Source organism: Octopus bimaculoides, chromosome 1, assembly GCF_001194135.2.
Source record: "Octopus bimaculoides isolate UCB-OBI-ISO-001 chromosome 1, ASM119413v2, whole genome shotgun sequence".
Classification (NCBI taxonomy): domain Eukaryota; kingdom Metazoa; phylum Mollusca; class Cephalopoda; order Octopoda; family Octopodidae; genus Octopus; species Octopus bimaculoides.
Window position 1 is genome coordinate 20,367,272 of NC_068981.1, and position 20,764 is coordinate 20,388,035.

Below are 20,764 nucleotides of genomic sequence, written 5' to 3' on the forward strand. Positions count from 1 at the left end.
GTTGTTCATAGACTGTTGTTAACATCTCTACCACCATAGCCTTAACTATTTCTTCTTAGATCTTAGTCTCATAGCTCTACCCCTCTTAATTCTGACAATTATAGCACAAGCAACCATATTTTTGATTATCATAATAATTCTAAGTATTACCGTTCTCACTATCACAGTTCTAACAATCATAGTTCTGACTATGATATTACTTTTAATGTTTAGCACACTAAATACTTTCCATTGTTTTTAGTCCACCAAATACTGTGTTTAGTACTTATTTCACCAAACTCTTTATTTAGTGTGAAGTACACCAAATATTGTGTTTAGTGTCCAATAAAATAAAATGTCATCTTTAGTATTTGATGTTTAGTACATTAAATACTTTGTTTAATGTTTAGTATCACAAATTGTGATATATAAACTAATGTGTAAAATGATAAATGCTGTTTTTTGTATTTAGTATGGTAAATACTTGCTTTAAAATTCAGTACAATAAATACTGTTCAGTATTCAGCATCTTATATTTCAGTTTCTAATTGTCCAGTTTCAATTTAGAATCATCTCTTTTTTGAAGCATGGAAACTTCCACCAGTTACTGATACTAATCTATGAAATCAAAAACTAAACTACCTTGTTGCTCTTTTATAGGTACGTTTTCTGGGCTGACCAAGGAACTAAGCAAATTGAGCGTTCTCAGTTAAATGGTAATCACCGGCGAGTATTAATTGATTCAGATTTGCACTGGCCAAATCAATTGGCAATCAGTCCTGCCACCAGGTGAGTTAAATTGTTTTACAAGTGATGTTTGCTGGCAAAGCATACTTTTTTTTTAATACAATTTTCATCCCTTCCTTCCTTCCTCCCTCCCCCCCTTTCTCTCTCTCTCTCTCTCCTCTTCTCTCACTCTCTCTCTCTTTCTTCACTTTGTCTATTTTAAATACTTGTGGTACCTGAAAATTAGGGAAATAAGAAGGAGTACTAGCTGAATGTCATTTGCAATTGCTTTGTGCAACTCACTATTGTAACCAGTTCATTGGACTTTTCTCAACTTCTCTCTGTTCAAACTTGTAAAGCTAAGATTACAATACTTGCAAGGACAAAATTCTGGGTTTATATAAGGCTAACTCAATAATCTGTAATTCACATATTTCCCTCTTTGATGAAAAGGACATATCACTGAGCATTCTGCTGCAAGAATGAGAATATCAAGCTAGATGCCCAGTGTGTTAAATATTTATTACCACCAATATTATAATAGTATTTACTGCTGTCAAGTTAAGATGCTGGATTACTAACTTTGAGATCATAATGCAAACCTTGTTATGGAAATAGTATTTACTCATTACTGATCTGATCTTAAATAGGCATCAATTTCTATTTCTTGGCTTTCTCTCTTTTTCTGTAGTATCTGAAGACTCCAGTCCAACATAGATCCTATACATCTCTTATTAAGGTACTAACCACTCACATAGCCCTTTCTGTGTTACAAATCTCTAAACCCTTATCCATAGCCTATCTTTGTTGTTCAAATTACACTCTTTATTCAAACTTACCCTAAAATTTCACTCTCCCTTGGGTATAAGCAATACTCTAGTTCATCTCTCCCTCTCTACTTGCCCAAATGCATCTATCATTCTTTGAACTCATTCAACTACCAACAGCTCTTTCACCATATTTCTTCCTGTATTGAGAACATATGCATCACTTTGTTCCCATTTTATTACCTTCAATAATGCAAAGATATTATCATTGCACATTTCAATCAGAGTGAGACAGAAAGAAGAGGAAAGTTGAGGGAACAGACTAAGAGAAAATGAAGGATAAAGATATCAGGAACTAACATTTTGGTATCTCACACTAACATTCCTACTCTCCAACCAATCCATTACAACTATCAGTCAGTATATCTTTCTTGAATCCTCCATGACTTATCCCAAGAGGACCTCTGACCACAGATTTTTTTTTTTTGTCATACTTTGTCATAAATGATTTTGGAATTCTGTGCAAAGCTTCATTTTGAAATAATGATGATGTACCAAGACAGACAAGCATCAATGCTCATAAAAATATAGACTTCTCTTCAGTGACAAATAAATTGCTAACAAGATCTGTATACCCATCTCATCTTCCATATCATCTTCGATTTTCATTAGGACTTCTTCACAATCTAAGCAATGTTGTACACTCAACACTCACCACTTTACCTTCACCATTCATTCCTATTCATGGCAAAATTAACAGCTTCATTAAATTTAATATTGCCTCCAGCTAGATCAGCATTAAGTTGGATAATGTCTTTTGCAAAGCTCCTCTAACACATTTAGGTCTGGTAACTTGGTTTATGTAATTCAAAACATTGACCTCCATATCATGAAATGACATTATGTCATCTCATATGGTATCATTTTAATCATAGCCTTATATATCATACTATTTTACTGCACACCATATTAAACTGTACCAACCATATCAGGGTTCTATAACCTGTTAATGCTGTATCTTGTATATCATACCAGATCATGATGTGCATTGTTATATACATACCATCATCATCATCATTATCGTTTAATGTCTGCCTTCCACGCTAACACTATATACTGTTTTAGAATATTTATCTTACTGTATATAATATCATATCTTGCTATATACCATACAACTTTACACAACATATCTTGCAATATGCCATTCCACTTCATACAACAGTATACTATTATGTACCATTCCCCTTCAAACAATAAGATATCTTACTAATATCCATACTATTTCATACAATGCCACAACTTGCTATGTAACATATTTTTCTGTATATAATTCTAAATCATATAATATAATTCTTTTTTGTTTGCCATATCATTATTCTAGAAAATGGTAAAGTTATAATGTATAATATATGATACAATACCATTCCCAATACAAGAACATGTGAAAACAGCCCAGGTGTCTACTCTAACACCAGTTTGTGATTAAGGGAACATTTAACTAGAAGAATTATTCATAACAAAATAATACAGATATCTGAATAAAGTAATTTTTTTTTAAGTACAAAGCTCTTATTTTCCAATATATCTATATACTCCAACATTTATCAACTTGTATTTCTATCCTCAGACGCCTGTATTGGGTCGATGGAATGAACCACATGATCATGTCATGTGACATGAATGGGAAGAATATAAAGCTGGAGCGGAACACAACAGAGAAAACTGGCAGCAATGTAATATTTGGGCTTGCTTTATCTGGCAATCGAGCCATTATTAGTGTGTGGTTCCAAGCACGTCTTTATTCAACACTGGTTGTAGCAGCTGCTGCTTCTTGGAAAGTGGAATCAGAAATAATTGGCACAAATGAACTATTCAGTATCATTGTTGTAGATAGTTCTGTTCAAGCAACAGGTAGAGTTGTTTTTCTTTTTGTTTGTTTGTTTTTGTTCTCTTATTATTCTTTCTTTTGGCTTACGTATACGACAATTCTCACTTGCAATGTCTTCATGATTTTTTAAGCTAGGCCTCATCAGCAATTAATGCAGCTTGGAGGGAATAAACCAAAAGGGCATATTACCAGAGATGTGGCTAGAGAAAATTCAAAGATCCCATTTTCAACAATAGGTCTGTTGATAATTCAGCACATCAGTTACATTAAAAAATCTTTCACCACTTACCTACACTATATTTAAAACATCGCTAAATCCATGGTGCTACTTGATAAGCAAGTTTTATTATAGGAAGATCATGACAAGTAAGCCTCTACATGGTCACTTGGTCTGCTAAAAATAGCACCAAAATACTCCTCAAATTACACTCTGCTATCTTCAAAAGTGGAGAGAATATTACACTTAGATGCACTATATCATAAAATAAGATGGGGTGGTAATGGCTAGAATGCCTTTGAGTAGAGATCAACTTTATTAGCTGATCTGGGACTAAAACAAACATGGCTGAACACTTGACTGAACCATTGTCATCATCATCATCATCATTTAACAACTGTTCTCTATGCTAGCACAAGTTGGATGGTTTTGATAAGAAGCAAAAATCGTTTGACAAGATTCAAAGATGGTTTGACAAGATTCATGCTCTAAATGTGTTTTGGCATACTTTCTACTGCTAGATACCATTTCTAACGCCAACCACTTTACAGAGTGTATTGGGTGCTTTTCCATGGTCCCACCCCTAGTGAGGTCAACTTGCAAGACTAAAGGAATTAAGGAGTCTCCTATAAGTGGAGGAGTGTCGGAAAGAGGGAGTGTGAGAATGTTATGCAAATTGATGAGAAAGGATGAAGTATAATGAGAGGAGCAAATTTATAGCTGTGAGCAGGAAAAAATGATAGCCAGCTCTGATAGTATTATATTGGCCTGAAAATCCATCTGTACTGGATTATGTTGTGTGTATACCTGGTTATGGTCTACAAATCACATCCAAATGTCTGCACTGTCATGTGTGTTGAAGTGTTCCTGTATCAAGATATATGTTAGTCTTTATGTTTGCCTGTTTCATGCACAATAGCTCTTTATGACAAAAACCATGACCATTGGTTTATACCTGTGTAATATACAGCTGTACATGTTTATATATGTATGAGATTAAGAAAGAGTTAGAGAGAAATTCTCACACATATATACATACACACACACACTCATATTATACATTGAAATCTAATCTCTGAGAGTGTGTGTCTGTGTGTGTCTGTGTGTGTCTGTGTGTGTGTATTCTCTAGTGACCTGCTCATTTAGACATTTGCATGAATTGTTAGAGCAAATGTTTTACAGTTGGATGACCTCCTAACTCTAACATCTCAACTGTAAAGTGGTAATGTGTATCTACAAATCTACAAATATGGTGTGATTGTGTGTGTGTATGAGAGAGAGAGAGAGAGAGAGAGAGATTTGTGTGTATGTGTCTGCATGTTTGTGTATGTATGTATATATTTCAGTGTGGCCAGTATGTGAACTGCTGAACTGGTCAGTAACACAGCATGACCAAAATGCTTCTGAAGCAGAAAATTTTGGTCTTGAAAGATCACTAACTAAACCATGATAGCTGGTTGCTATGACGACCAGAATTATTTCATCTCAAAGACTTCCAGAAACTTCCAAACCTGCAATGAAGAGATAATTTAAATTTTATTTTTTAAAGATTTTTTTTTTTAAAGTATATTTTCTTTCTTCTGTGAAACTAAGTATGATCTCATTTTTTTTTCTCATTTTTGAAATATAGTTCCTTCATATATTTAACTTTCTTATTCAATGGTCTATGACAGCTCCAAAAATATAAGATTCAGGTTCAACACCAACTTGATTCTCTATACTTGTTTAATTGATTGATTGTGTGTATGTGTATAGTTTTGTATATTACCCATGTATATTCCTGGTGACATGTTGTGTCCTTGAGCAAGACACTTTATTACACATTGCTCCAGACCACTCAGCTGGCAACAATGAGTAGTACCTGTATTTCAAAGGGCCAGCCTTGTCACACTATGTGTTACACTGAGTCTCCCTGAGAACTACGTTGGGGGTACATGTGTCTGTGGAATGCTCAGTCACTTTCACATTAATTTCATGAGCAAGCTGTTCTGTTGATCGTATTAGCTGGGACCCTCGTTGTCGTAACTGATGGAGTGCTCCTATATTACCCATGTATATATATATATAATATACTACTCATGTGTGTATATATATATATATATAATATATTACCCATGTATATATATATATATATATATATATATATATACATATACATGACCCTAGGTCACAAAAGAGGCACTCTAAAAGAGAAATAGAATGGTTCCGGACAGCATGTCTGAAGAGTCATTAATATTACCAAGTACAACTGTCAGCACAAAACTGCCAATAACATTCTGACTTGTGTGCCATAACCAGTAATATACAACTCAACAATATAAAATGCGTGTGTGTGTGCACGCATGTGTTCTTAATGAAATATTTCTTCATTGTATTAATTATTAGAGTAATGTTTCTAATTTCACTTTTTTAAAATTATTTTCATAGTTTACCAACATCCATGCAGTCAACCAGGAAATGGTGGCTGTTCTCACCTGTGCATGCCAAAAGGAGGTATCAAATATATATGTGTTTGCCCATCGTTTGGAGGTTTGGCTCTTTCCAAAGACAAAAAGACATGTGAAGGTAAACCATCACCGGTCATAATGTAGTTGATATTGATTTACCTTTTTGCATGTGTGTATGTTAGTGTGTTGTGTGTTTATACAAACATTTGTGTCAGCCTGTGTTTTTATATGTGTCTGCATATCGTTTGTGTATGACTGTGAATATCCATGTGTTCCTCTGTGTATATTTGCATAAACTGTCCAACCCATGCCAGCATGGAACATGGATGCTAAATGATGATGATGGTGATGAGGATGATTTCATATATTTCTTTGTGTATATTCTATGTATATTTGTGTGTGGAGTGTATATTTTCATGAATGTATTTCTGTATATGTATCTGCATGTATGTTTGCATTGATGTCCATGCCTATGGTTTGTGTGTGTGTATGCGAGTATATTGTTATTGTTGGATCGATTATTCTTGAAACATGTTTCCATTAGCATTTTGAACTTATTTAAAGGTTTTCACAACAGCAATGTTTGACAAGTCTTTTCTGTAACTGTAAGGAAGACATCTGTGTGTGTGGGGGGGGGGGGTATACATGTATATATATATATATATATATATATATATATATATATATATATATATATCTGTGTGGATGAAAGCCCACTGGAACTGAAACCTCCACATTGCTCTAGCATTCTGAGTTCAAATTCTTATTTCTTTATTGCCCACAAGGGGCTAAACAGAGAGGGGGACAGACAAGGTTAGACAAAGGGATTAAATCAATTACATTTCGCCCAGCGTGCTAATATTTCTGCCAGCTCGCTACCTTTCTTGTTTATTACATATGCGTTCAAATTCAAATTCTGAGTTCAAATTCTACCAAGGTCATCTTTATCTTTCATCCATCTAGTGCTGATAAAATGACGTACCAGTCCAAGGCAGTGGATTGGCAGAGTTATTAGAAAATCAATCAAGCTGTTATGTGGTATCTGTTGCATCCTTTTGCATTCTGAATTCTCAAGTGGTAGACAACCAGTTTAATGCTGCTATCTAGAACTTGGATGCTTTTAGTGGAACTCACTCGTGCAAACATTTGAGCTAGTCATACCACTAATCTCAGAGGCCTTGAAGAATATAGAATTATAGGTGCTGCCTTTCTCTTCCTGATCAAGTCATAGAAATATTACAGGCACAGGCATGGCTGTGTGGTAAGAAGTTTACTTCCCAACCACATGGTTCTGCGTTCAGTTACACTGCATGGCACCTTGAGCAAGTATCTTCTGCTATAGCGTTTGGCTAACCAAATCCTTGTGAGTGAATTTGATAGATAGAACCTAAAAGAAGCCCATAATGTGCATGTGCGTGTGTGTATTTTTGGTTGTGTTTGTCCCCACCACCACATGACAACTGGTGTTGGTTTGTTTACATCCCTGTAACTTAGTGGTTTCACAAAAAGAGACCAAAAGAAGAAGCACCAAGCTTTAAAAAATTAAGTACTGGGATTGATTTTTTCAACTAAAACTTTCAAGGTGGTGCTCCAGCATGGTCACAGTCTAATGACTGAAACAAGTAAAAGAAGAAAAAAATTATATTACATATATCCAGTGAAATCTTACTCCCAGATTAAAGTTTTTATATCAGCACATGTTAATTTTGTTACATTCTATTTAATACTATCACATGTGTAGTTTGTGCCTCAAATATGTTATTTTGTTTTGATTTGGTCCTGAAGTCTCTCTCTCTCTCCCCCATTACACAATCTAAGAGTGGTGACAAACATCCAATTTGTTCAGATCGTTTCCAAGGGTCTTTATGTGTTTACTCACCATCCTTAAGTCTCATAATTAGATCACACCTATTATTGATTTAACCTCGGACTGAACGATGAAAACATGTTGACAGCAGATTTTAATATTTTCATTTTCTCTCAGTGATACTTTTTATACTTACATGTTTCATTTTGTTTAAATGTAAACAAAAAGGCACCACTCAACTTAGTTGAATGTAACTCAGGATAAGAGCTACATGGACCCAAACCCAGAAGAAATCTAAAGAAGGGAGGTATAGAAGTTACAAGATCCTTTAACCAGATATCGGTTAAAAAATTTACTAGCTGATACATTATGTCAAGAAGGAGGTAGGAATATCTTCCTTCTCTTGTTCTATTTTGAACCTGTGTTCACCAACTTCACCTGCTAGAAATAGCAAAAACAAAATTGGACTTCATACAAAAGAGATTGCAAAGTATGTTGAAGTATGCATACATAGTTGCATACATAGCGGTCGATACATAGTTGAGTTATTTAGAAGAAAGTTGGTCTTCTTCTGTTGGTTGTTTTCCTCGAATTCGGTACTAAATGTGTTTATTTTGGGAAGTCCAGTGTGTGGCATTATTCTGTAGTAATGCCCTTGTATAAAATATAAAATGCAATAAACAAGAAAGGAAACAAAGTACAATATGTAGAATGGGTTAAAATGTAATTTTTATCTATTTCAAATAAGGGCTCTCACAAAGGATTGAGAGCCACCTAGGGAGGATCAAAGGCCCTAACACTTTCACTTTCACTTCAAGCACTTTCCCTTTTCCAAATGCAACAGCCAGACAGAAACTCAGCATTGGCCCACTCATGCACATTAGTTTCACAACTTGCACTCGCCTTTTATCAAATTTTCTTTGAGCTCAGCAAGTCCCTCTCCACTCTCACAGCCCACTGTGAGTGATACTTAGAGAAACTAATGAGTTTGGTTTTATAGAGAGAGACAAGGGTCATTTCCTCAACCCTTTCAAATTGCATCTACCTCTTTCACCATAATTGCAAGTATAGGGTGGAAACTGCTTGCCCATCTTTCAAGAACAGCCAAGTAATCAAACAACTCAATTGATGGCCAGATATTTCCTATACATCACCACAGCAGTTTGTTATAATAAGTTTGATTGATATAATGACAAACATGCATCTTGGACAGGCCCAACTGATGGTACATCAGCACTTGTAAAGCTTATCCTAATCTAGCAACACCCCAGCCTCTTCCTCCTGCTAACACTGCTAGGCTACAGATGTTTACTACAAGTTTTGCAATATGTTTTTGTCATTCATACTCATTATAATCACTGTTGTTGCTCAACTACACATCATGCAATTCCCTCACTAATCATTAACTACCCCACCCCACCCCCACCTCCTCATAACACATTTATTACATACTCAATTTATAGAGTGATATCAGTGTTTTTAAGGTTTTTACTATTGACAAAGTATTGACTTTCTTTTCTATTAAAATAAGTATCTTATGTATGAGAGTGTGCATGTGTGTAAACACAGGTATGCACATGTATATATATATATATGCATACACATATAATACATACATACACATGTATGTGTAGATTCACAACCACACACACACACACACACACACCATATGCATATAAGATATTGTTCAGTAAAATAGGAATAACTGAGGAAGCCATTAAAAGCTTAAGCTGAAATTCTAAGTCGTTAAACAGTGTTTTCATCTAATTTTCCCTCTAAGTCAACTTTTTTAGATTCACTTAAAGAATTTGCACAGTTTGTAGTTAATGTTTCAGTAATCTGTCATCTATGTTTAATGAGGCAAGCTATGGCTCTGTTCCCTCTACATCTGCAGGTTCTCCTTGCTAGGATATAGTTAATCGTTTTTGCCTAGTAATTATGCTCTTAATATTTAAAATTATATATCCTGAAATCAATATATATATGTATGTGTATATATATATACGTATGTATGTGTGTGTGTTTGTACACATTTGTATACCCGTGCATATGTATATACACTGTACACATATACATATATATTTATATACATATTTATGTGTGTGTATATATTTATATATAGCAAGTGCTATATGGACACAGACTGTGTGTCGATAGCCAGCTGAAAAAGATGTTTTCTTGAGGCTAAAACAACAGTAACATCGTCCTTTATAGGACTGCCACATTTTGTTGGCATATAAACTTTACTATATATATATATATATATATATAAAACACACTTATTTCATGCCATCTTTCCATGCTGGCATGGGTTGGACAGGTCATCACAGTCTAAGTAATTTCTTATTTGGAGCCACTACTCTCGTAGTCTGGTGTTCATACTTGTCATTTGGTTGGGTTTACACAGCCAGATGCCCTTCTTATTGCCAGCTGCTTTACAGAATGCATTTGCTGCCTTTCCTCATGGCATCAGCACATGAGAGGTTGATTAAGACCTTGGTGAGACAAGAACTAAAGGGATCTCACAATGGCTTTCTCCACCCAGGAGAGTGATAATAGAAGAAAGGCTAGAATGAGTAATTTAAAGGAGTATGAGTGTAACTGCAGAGAGTATTCAGTAACTTAAGATTTGTACTTTCACTCAGGTGACTGAAGTGGAGAATAGAGAGGAGAGAGGGAAAGAGAGAGAGAGAGCATTGATCAGCCAGGGCTAGAGCAGAAGTCATTTGCCCATGATATCTTATGTATCCACAAAGTATCAGACTCTTACTCCCAAACTTCACTGTTTCTGTCATATATTGTGGGTTGTTTTGCCTTCCTGGAGACCTTAAGACAAATTCTCACTTACTGGAAAGCGAAACAGCCCATGTTACATGATGAAAACAGTGAAGTTTGGAGGTAAGTGTCTAATACTTTGGGGGTACATAAAAAGTGATGGTTCAAGAAAGTTGGTTAACATTGACAGTAACGTGAATAGTGCCAAATACATTAAGTTGCTGAAGGAGAATTTGATACCAATCTTAGATGAAGATGGGGTTTTTCAGCATGACGGAGCTCCATGCCACAGATTGTGTGCAACACAACAGAGTCTGGCTGATGAAGGTATTACTATGTTGAAAGATTGGCCAGCTCAGAGCTCTGACTTAAATATCATCAAGCAAATGTGAACAGAACTAAAGAGTTTGTTAGAAGAATCCATGCAATCTTGAAGAGCTGTAGGAGCTTTGTCACAGAGAATAGCATCTCATACTTGTGAAGATAGTGAAGGATTTGCATGCATCTCTTCCCAGGTGCATTGAAGCAATTATTTAAGCTAAGGGAAGCTACACAAAATATTAACAATGTGCAGTAACTTCTTGAAATGAACATTATGTAGTAAATTTTCATAATAGACATTTTTCAGTTTTAAAACATTGTATCTTGATTGGTTTATGTGAGGTCGCCGAAAACTTTTGCATGACCATTTTTAGTGGTCGCCTCCCATCTTCCCTTCTCATTCAGAACCCCTACTACAAAAGACAATGATTAGGTATGGAAATGACTCCAACAGAGCCAATGTTTCATTTGTAAAAAAAACGCAATGTGAAACATCCACTTATAAAGTTGCCGATTGGTAGAAATTTACAATAGTTTAAAATGGCCAAAGACTTTTGCACAGTACTGTATGTATGTATATATTCATATACACATATATATGTGTATATGTAGCAAAAACATCATGGTGAAGCCATTCTTAGCTATTTGAAAATACAAAAATGTGTTAAGTCATTTTGCTGCTTATTTCTTGAGATGACAAATTCTATACAACATATCACTTACATAATTCTACTGTAATTGTTAAAAATCTGTTGCCAGTGAGATTTTATAGGCCTCAGGTGTTTTCTTTATGTTTGTTTTGTCTGTAGTACCTTGTACATAAATGTCTACTGGGTCCACTGTTTGGCTGTCATTTGATCTTTGACATCGGCTGGCATTAGCCACTTTTAAGCCTAACTCCTCAGAATTCTTCTTCTATAAGTATTGTATATTTAAAAACTTCATTACCAATATTTTCTTTCCTCCCTTTTCTCTTGGTGTGAACTGGTTTTTAATGTATGCAGATGTCATTTTCTATATATATATATATGCATATATATATACATATATTTGCTTGTAGTATAAGGCTATTGAAATTAGATTATTATGAAGCTGATGTATTTAACGGTATGTTAAAAAGTAAAAAAAAAAAACAAATTATAATTTAGAAATAATATAATTGATAAAATCACACATACATATTCATATCTGTATACACAACACTGCAGCAAGCTGTCACATGCAGACACAATGCCACAATGCAGTACAACCATTTCATATACATACTACACTAACACATATGAAAATACCTATACTACAATACATCTGTCACATAGATATACCACACTGCAACACAAATATCACATAGATACACCACACCATATTGCACTGCACCACAACCGCTGCAGACAAACCGCACTACAATACCACTGTTAAAGAGACACACAACACAACTGTCATATTGACTCACCACACCACATCATACAGCAGCACAACTGTCACATAACTGCATGACCCCACATTGCAGCACAACTGCCACATAGGCACATTGTACCATTTTGCAACATAACTTTCACATAGACACTTCACACTGGAGCGCATCTGAAACATAGTCACACTGCGACACAACTACTACATAGACACACCACACAGCTCTAGAACACAACTGTGACATACACACAACTCATCACACTGTAGTGCACCTATCAGACACACCACACTGTAACAAAACTGCTACATAGACACACCACACACCATTACAGCATAACTATCACATAAGCATACCATATCATGCTGGACACCCTATGCTGTACTGTGAGACAACTGTTACATATACTCACCACATCACACTACAACACAGCTGTCACATAGTCACTCTCTACTACACCAGTATCACTACAACACAACCACTCTTCACTTCACTACACTGCCATTACTACCACACAGCCATCCCCTCCACTACTATCACCCTCCTCTGCACTACCACTACTACTGCAATACATCACAACCACTGTCACCTTCCAGTATGCAACAACAATTACTACAGCACAATCACACTCCACTACCACAGTCACCCTCTATTATGTTACCACCGTCGACACTACCACCCACCACTACACAGCCACTGCTACATAGTCACCCTTCCCCTACACCAAAATCACTACCGTAGCACTACACCACCACCTTGCAGAGAGAAAAAGATCATCCATACAAATCATACAAAGATAGAAAATATAAAATGAATTATTTTCAAATCATAAAATATGATTGTCTATTTTAATTATGATAGTTTATTTACAATGATAAAGTTTGTATCAATAGAATTAATTTGTTTCTATTTTACTTCATTTCCATTCTATATTTCCTTATCAATTTACTTGTCTGTCCCCAATAAAAAAAATGTAAAAAATTTGATAATTAAGATTTTGTATTGTTATTCCTCTTGAATTATATGAGAATTTCATAAACTGATGTCTTTTTACTCTCTCCTCAACCAACATTACAACTTATATCTTTCATAAGCTATTAATTGAAACTCTTACAATAAAATTAATGTGAACTGCACATTTATTATTATATTATTATTAATTTTATTATTATTATCATATCATTATTATTATTATGATCATCATCATCATCATTTTTTATTGGTATTATTATGAGTATTATTTGTTTTTTATCTCACCTTTCTTGTTTTTTTTTAATCTCACCTAATAATCTCTTTTTATTTATTCACAACAAATTGATGAACTTGAAATAATAGATTTGCGAAAAAAATATTTAACTATAAATAAATAAACAGCTTGAACAACCCATTGCCAAACTATATCTTCTTGGTTTACATATATATATATATATATATATATATATATATATATATAGAGAGAGAGAGAGAGAGAGAGAGAGAGAGAGAGAGACTATACGTAATTGTGGCAGTAGATATCAGAATCACAAGACCACCAGATCAGATAGTCCGTCTTACAATGTTTAATTACTTCCCTTTATGTTCTGAGTTGAAATCTTGCCAGGTTTGAGTTCGAATTTCATCCTACCCAGGGTTGACAAAATAAAGTACCACTCAAGTTTACCCTAACCCTTCCTCCCTCCTACAAAAGAAGAAAATATGTGACCTTGAAGCTCTGTTAAAAAACATTATTAAATAGATTCTCTCTTTAATCTTCAGACCTATGCCATTTTCGTAGCATCTTCATCGTCCTCATCAGCATTAGCACCAGCATCATCACTTCCACCACCACCATCATCATCATCAACATTTAAATATTCATTTTTACAAGGCAGTGTAACTTGGATGACTGTTCAATCTGGCATGTCTCCATTCCACTTGATCCTGAATAATTTTCTCTATAAAACCCAGCTAAAATATAACCTCATCTATTCTTCCCATGTCTTCCTTGGTCTTGTTCTGCTATTTGTCCCCTCAGTACAATGCACTGCTACCACAGCACTTGTGATATCCATACATTATCATATGCTAATATGAATGCAACCATAAACATTTCAGGTAAATGATGGCTTTTATTTTATTTCAACTTCTTGATATTTTAGTTGAACCTAGATTTGATAGAAAAAAACGGTAAATCCCAAGGAAACTTGTGATGTTCTGCATAAGAAAAAAAGAAATACAAATAGTTGAGAATAGTGGAGAATTTCTATGCTGTGAGGAAGAAGGAAAGTCTAGCATTTCTGACAGAACCCTTCCTCGGAGAGACATGAAATGTCAACTGGTGTTGATGGATAAATTGGGAATAGTGAGAGACAGGTAAAAAGAGAGAGAGAGAGAGAGAGAAGGAAGAGGAGGGAATTGTCATAGTAGTGAAGAATTAGGGAGGAAGAGGGGATAAGGAAGGGGAAAGAGGCAACAAGTGTTAATGGACAGGAATGCAGACCACAAGGGTGGTCAGTATGAGAACAAATAAAAGGGAAAGGAATGCCATCAGATTTGAAAAACATGTGGGAAGGAGAGAAGATAATGACAGGAAGACACTATACAGATTTATAAACACATATACACTCATATATGTAAATACACTCATGTGCATTGACATTCACATGCATGCATGAATATAAACATACATGAACATGCATGCAAGCATAAATCTATGTGTATATACAAACAGTATAGTAATACAGCCACACACATACATCTATCTAGTCACCCTCATATATGTATATATTTATGTATATACACATCCTTGGCCTTTGTCATCCTTCCCCACCCCACACACACACCACCACCCCTGCTGTCTCAGTCATGCTACTTTGTCTCGAAAAACTTATTTATCTCAATTCTGAATACTCATATCACTCATGCTTCCCACTCTGAAGAGGCTGGTAAGCAAGCAGAGATGTGGAGTTATGAGCCATTTTGAGGACCTGGCTACTTCTCTTGTGCTAGTGTCATGAAAAATGTACACAGTACAGTCTGAAAAATGTGTGGTTGGAAGGGGTCTTAAGCCATGTTGAGGACATGCTGCTGCCTCTCTAGTGCTGCTACCATGAAAAAGTGTACCCAGTACTTTTTGTAAAGTAGTTGCTGTTAAAAAGGGTACAAGCCATAGGAAGAAACAAAAATGGAACACAAGAAAGATTACCTGATATATCTGGGTGAGCAACTCTCCAAATATGTTCTGACTTTGACTGTGATAATGACAATACAAGCATTCATAATACTGCATGTACATGTATAGCAATGTGCATTGCTATATATATAGATGTGACATGTATACATTACAGCTTCAAGCAGACTTCATCAGTTTTATTTGGATGAGAGCACAATACTCTCTCCAGCTATTTTGGTTATATAAATGGAATGTAAAACTTCTCATTTGTAGCCCTTTCACTCTACCACCAAGGGCCATGAGTAAACTGCTTTTTTTTTTTTTTTTTTTTTCACAAGCTCTTATTTCAATGGCATACTGCTTGAGTAGTTGTCTTGTTGCAGTTATTCTTACGCCACTTACATTCTGTGTTCAAATCCCCCAAGGTCAACTTTGCTTCTCATCCATTCAAGATCTATAAAATAGAGTACCATTTGAGTACTGGATCAATGTAATCAACTATTCTCCTTCTTTCAACATTGCTGACCTTGTGGCTAAAAGTCGAAATAGTATCTGTATTCTATTCTTTTATTCTCTTATTTGTTTCAGTCATTAGACTGTGACCCCGGTGGGGCACTGCCTTGAAAAATTTTAGTTGAAAAAATCCATCCCAGTACTTTTTTTTAAAGTCTAATACTTATTCTGTAGGTCTCTTTTGCCAAACTACTAAGTTACAGGAATATAAACACAGCAACATCACAAAGACACACGTGCACACACACACACATACAAACATATATATATATATGATGGACTCCTTTCAGTTTCCGTCTACCAAATCAACTCACAAGGCTTTGATCACCCCAAGGTTACAGCAGAAGACACTTGCCCAAGGTGCCATGCAGTGGGACTGAACCCAGGACTATATGGTTTGGAAGCAAACTTCTTACCACACAGCCAATGCTATGCTTATATATTTGTATGTGTATATGTATACATATTTGAGAATGACTACGAAAATATGTCTCTGGTTATATTATTTTGTCTTGTTTATATATTCATGTATTTTTATGTTTATGTAAGTGTATGACAGAGTATGTGTGTGTGTGTGTGTGTGTGTGTGTATGTGGTGTTTCCTTCCCATTACTTCCTTTCCCTCAAACTTTTTGGAATCATTTGACATACCTTTTCTCCTTGCTCCAACCATTTTCCTCCTCCATAATACTTGTTGCTCTAACTGTTGCCCCTCCCCTAACAATTGTTGCTTTTCTCAACCTCCTTTACCCCTCTTTCCTCTTCTCTTATTCTTCACTATTATAATAGTTTTTTTTTCCTCCTCTTTCTCACTAACTCCAATTTACTTATCCTTCAACAGCATTTGATATTTCATCACTCTCCCACAGAGTATTCTGTCCTAGACGTTAGACCTTTCTTCCTGACTGCAACAAAATGTATTTCACTATTTCATTGATTTCACAAATGCTCTCATCTGTCCTTATAACAACTCATGTTATCCATGCTACTTCATAGTATTATCTGATTTTACTAACTTTTCTGTATTGTCCACCATGTTGTACCATCTTTCTCCATACATCTCTCATACAAGTTCTTCTTGTGTTTGATAGATATCTGACAAGCATCAGATGTTTTGTCAGGTATCTATTATAATGGATACACATCATCATCATCATCATCATTATCATCATTTAACATTCATTGTCCATGCTGGCATGGGTTGGACAGTTTGACCAGAGCTGGCAAGCTAGGGAGCTGCACTAGACTCAGTCTGATTTGGCATGGTTTCTAAAGCTGGATGCTCTTCCAATATGTGCTGGGTGTTTTTACATGGTACTGCAGGAGCGCTTTTATGTGGCACCACATAGGCACTTTTACATGGCATCGCACTGATGCTTTTAAATGGCACCACCCCAAGTGCTTTCACCATCAGAGGGACTAGTCTTAATACTTCTGCTGTAGAGTACAGGTCTTCTTGAGTACAGCAAGGCACCAAGCATCTTAGTCCTTTGTCATCTCACCTGAAAGGTTCAGTGTTCCATCCACATCACATGACCAAACCAGTGCAGTCTTTCTCTTGCACACAGCAATTCCTCTTATACCTAACTTCTCTCTCAAAACACTAGCACTGTTGAACATGTACACTTATTCAGCATTATAAACAGATTGGATTCAATCCTTCTGTTTGGCACTTTGGATGTCTTTTACTGTAAATTCAGATTAGCAAATAGCTTGTGAGTTGAATTTGGTGGACAAAAATTGTGCAGGACTCTGCTGTATATCAATATATGTTCGCATATGTATGTTTCTGACAATGTTGACATTCATGTTATGCCCCTTTATGACCTGTAACTTAGCAGTTCAACGAACAGAGGTCAATAAAACAATTTTCAGGCTGTAATAAATATCAGAGTCGAGTGTCTTTCAGTGTCTGAAAACACATATAAAGTAGTGCCTTAGCATGGCCACAGAAAGAAAATAAAAAGAATAGAGTTTTAGAATTATTGTGGGCTTATTTGTCTATTTTAAATTACCCTATTTTAATGGAGTAATTAAATGTAATAGCTTGCATGTGTCATTTGCATGAAAGAATAGATTTGTGCTAACATATTGAATATAATGAGTCATCATCATCATCATCATCATTTAATGTCCGTTGTCCATGCTGCCATGGTTTGGATGGTTTGACCAGGGCTGGCAAGCTGGAAGGTTACACCAGACTCCAGTCTGATTCAGCATGGTTTCTATAGCTGGATGCCCTTCCTAATGCCAACCACTCTGAGAGTGTAATGGGTGCTTTTACACACCACTGGCATGGGTGCCATTTGCTTGGCTTGATGGGTCATCTTCTCAAGCACAACATAATGCCAAAGGTCTCAGCCATTGCCTCTATGAAACCCAACACTTGGAAGGAATTCAGCCATTTTGCCTCTGTGAGGTCCAATGCTCAAAAGGAACTCGCCTCTGTGAGGTCCAGTGCTTGAAAGGAACTCACCTCCATGAGGCCCAATGCTCAAAAGGAACTCAGCCACTTTGCCTCCATGAGGCCCAACACTCAAAAGGTACTCTTTACACACCACCAGCATAGGTGCCAGTTACATGACACCAGCATCAGTCACAACTATGATTTCACTTGGCTTGATGGGTCTTCTCAAGCCCAGCATGTCGCCAAAGGTCTCGGTTACTAGTCATTGCCTCCGTGAAGCTCAAAGTTTGAAGATCATGTTTCACCACCTTGTCCCATGTCTACCTCTACCATAGGTTCCCTCCATATTTAAAAAATAATGAAGTGAAAAGACATAAACATTAGTTCAGTGATTGATAATTTCAGAAATTGTGAGAGAAAACTCTGGACAATCTTATAAAACTTCTTCATCAAAGCATAGACTTCACCATACCAAAGTAGTAAAAAGAGAATCACTAAACAAGTGTACAATAATGTACATAAGCAGGTGCAAAAAATTAGCCTATTTAAAAATTAAATCACTGAGGTAAATTACTCAGACGTGCCATCTACATGAAAAAACCATAGTTAAGTTGATTTCAACATATTTAATGCAGTATGCATTAAAAAAAAAAAATTTAATTTAACTTCCATCATAGCAGTCTACAACAACTTTTTGATCAGCACCCTCTGGAAATATGTCTGTTCAAAGTCATCTAGGAGATATAATAGATATCACATTCATTATTCATGGCATCCTGAACTTTATAATATTTATATCTATCCTCACCTAAATTTAAAGTTGTGAGCGTATTATCAGGGTAATCATCACCTGGAACACAAGAACATTGATAAACTGCTGTCTTTGGTCCTTTTCCTTCATATATGAAATGTTCAAGCCATGTGGATCAAATTTCAGAATTTCCCTAGAAATATTATTTCTCTCAGCCTGATGAGATTAGTATTCAGCCATGTGAATAAATGTGATTTAGTATGATGCTGTGTTCTTCAGAGACTGTTAATGTCCATTTTTAGAACAGACAGAATCTTTAAACAAATTTCAAGTTTCACTACTGCTGCCATGGTGCAATATACATGATCAAAGTGATTGAGAGTTAATGATAAATGCTCTACTTCATAAAAGACCCCACTCGAGGGAAACAAGAGAGTAACACGCGTATTCTAACAAATCTTTTCTTATAGATCCTCCTGTAGGAATTCTCCCATCCTAGAAATAATCTTTGATTTCAATGATTATTTTCTTTACCTACCTCCTTCTACCCCATAATGTTCATATTGTAAATCGCACCAATACATTTGTTGTACTTGATTCCCTATCAGCGTACCTATGTTCGTGATACACCTCTTTTGTACTTATTGATTTTATTATCTATATATTTCCTTCCTGTAATACAGGAATACACAACCATTAATGCATTTTAATTGCTGAAGACTGTTCATTTTGCTTTTTCATGGGAATTATACTACTTATTCAATTATAGATTCTTAAGATCAGAATTATGAATGTTACTGTTTGTACAGCTTTTTTATTTTCTTCCCTATGAAATTAGCTTATCAGTTTATTTTTACTGAAAAAGGAAATCACATATCGCGCCCAGTTTCTTCTTTGGTTGATTTCTTAATATTAGTATATTCTTAGAATTGTCTCAGATATAAAAACTAAATATATATGTAAGAAAAAATGGGATGTGAAAAGTATTTTATTTGTGATATTTCTGAGAAATAATGTCATTAAACGCCTAAAAAATAGAACCAGACAACAAACACTATGCAATTATGAAATGATTGTAGTCCAAATATTGTAGTGAAATTCAATATGGAGCCAATTTTACTTTTGTTTTTCAAATCTTCTCATTTATTACTTTGATGATTTTTCTAGTAATTCAAACTGGAATTTGTACCTGGTCACATCAAATCATAAATTAGTGGATGTTTATTATTTTGCCGCAAGAAGAATTTTGCAAATAAAACCAATTCTGTACTAACACCAAAAGCTTTATCTATAGTAAAATTTGTACTTGGTGCACTTTATAGTATTGACTAATAGTTATTTAGTTGTTCAAACTATATAATTTTCTCTTCTTTTATTCTTCTCATAAGAAGCTATTTTGTAGAAATACATACTTACAAGAATTCTTATTTTAAATGGAACATTCACATTTAGAATGTTCCATTAGAGGTCACCATGTTGGTTATTCCATGGAATCCATTGAATTACAATTGCAATAATAAAGATTTCTATAACATATTTTACCATTATTTACATTGCGTTAATGCAAAATTTCTTAGTTTATATGTATGTGTATATATGTATATATA

The 20,764-nt window shown here is 35.2% G+C and overlaps 1 protein-coding gene across 2 annotated transcripts in view; it reads left to right on the forward strand.

The window, feature by feature from the left end:
• LOC106873594 (low-density lipoprotein receptor-related protein 6) overlaps window positions 1–20,764 on the forward strand; it is a 699,058-nt gene that overhangs the window by 602,268 nt on the left and 76,026 nt on the right. For both annotated transcript variants that reach the window (XM_052965592.1, XM_052965587.1), the window contains exons 5-7: window positions 640–768; window positions 3,100–3,383; window positions 6,005–6,142. In XM_052965592.1, coding sequence (XP_052821552.1) covers window positions 640–768; window positions 3,100–3,383; window positions 6,005–6,142 — 551 coding nt within the window. The remainder of the gene's footprint in view (window positions 1–639; window positions 769–3,099; window positions 3,384–6,004; window positions 6,143–20,764) is intronic.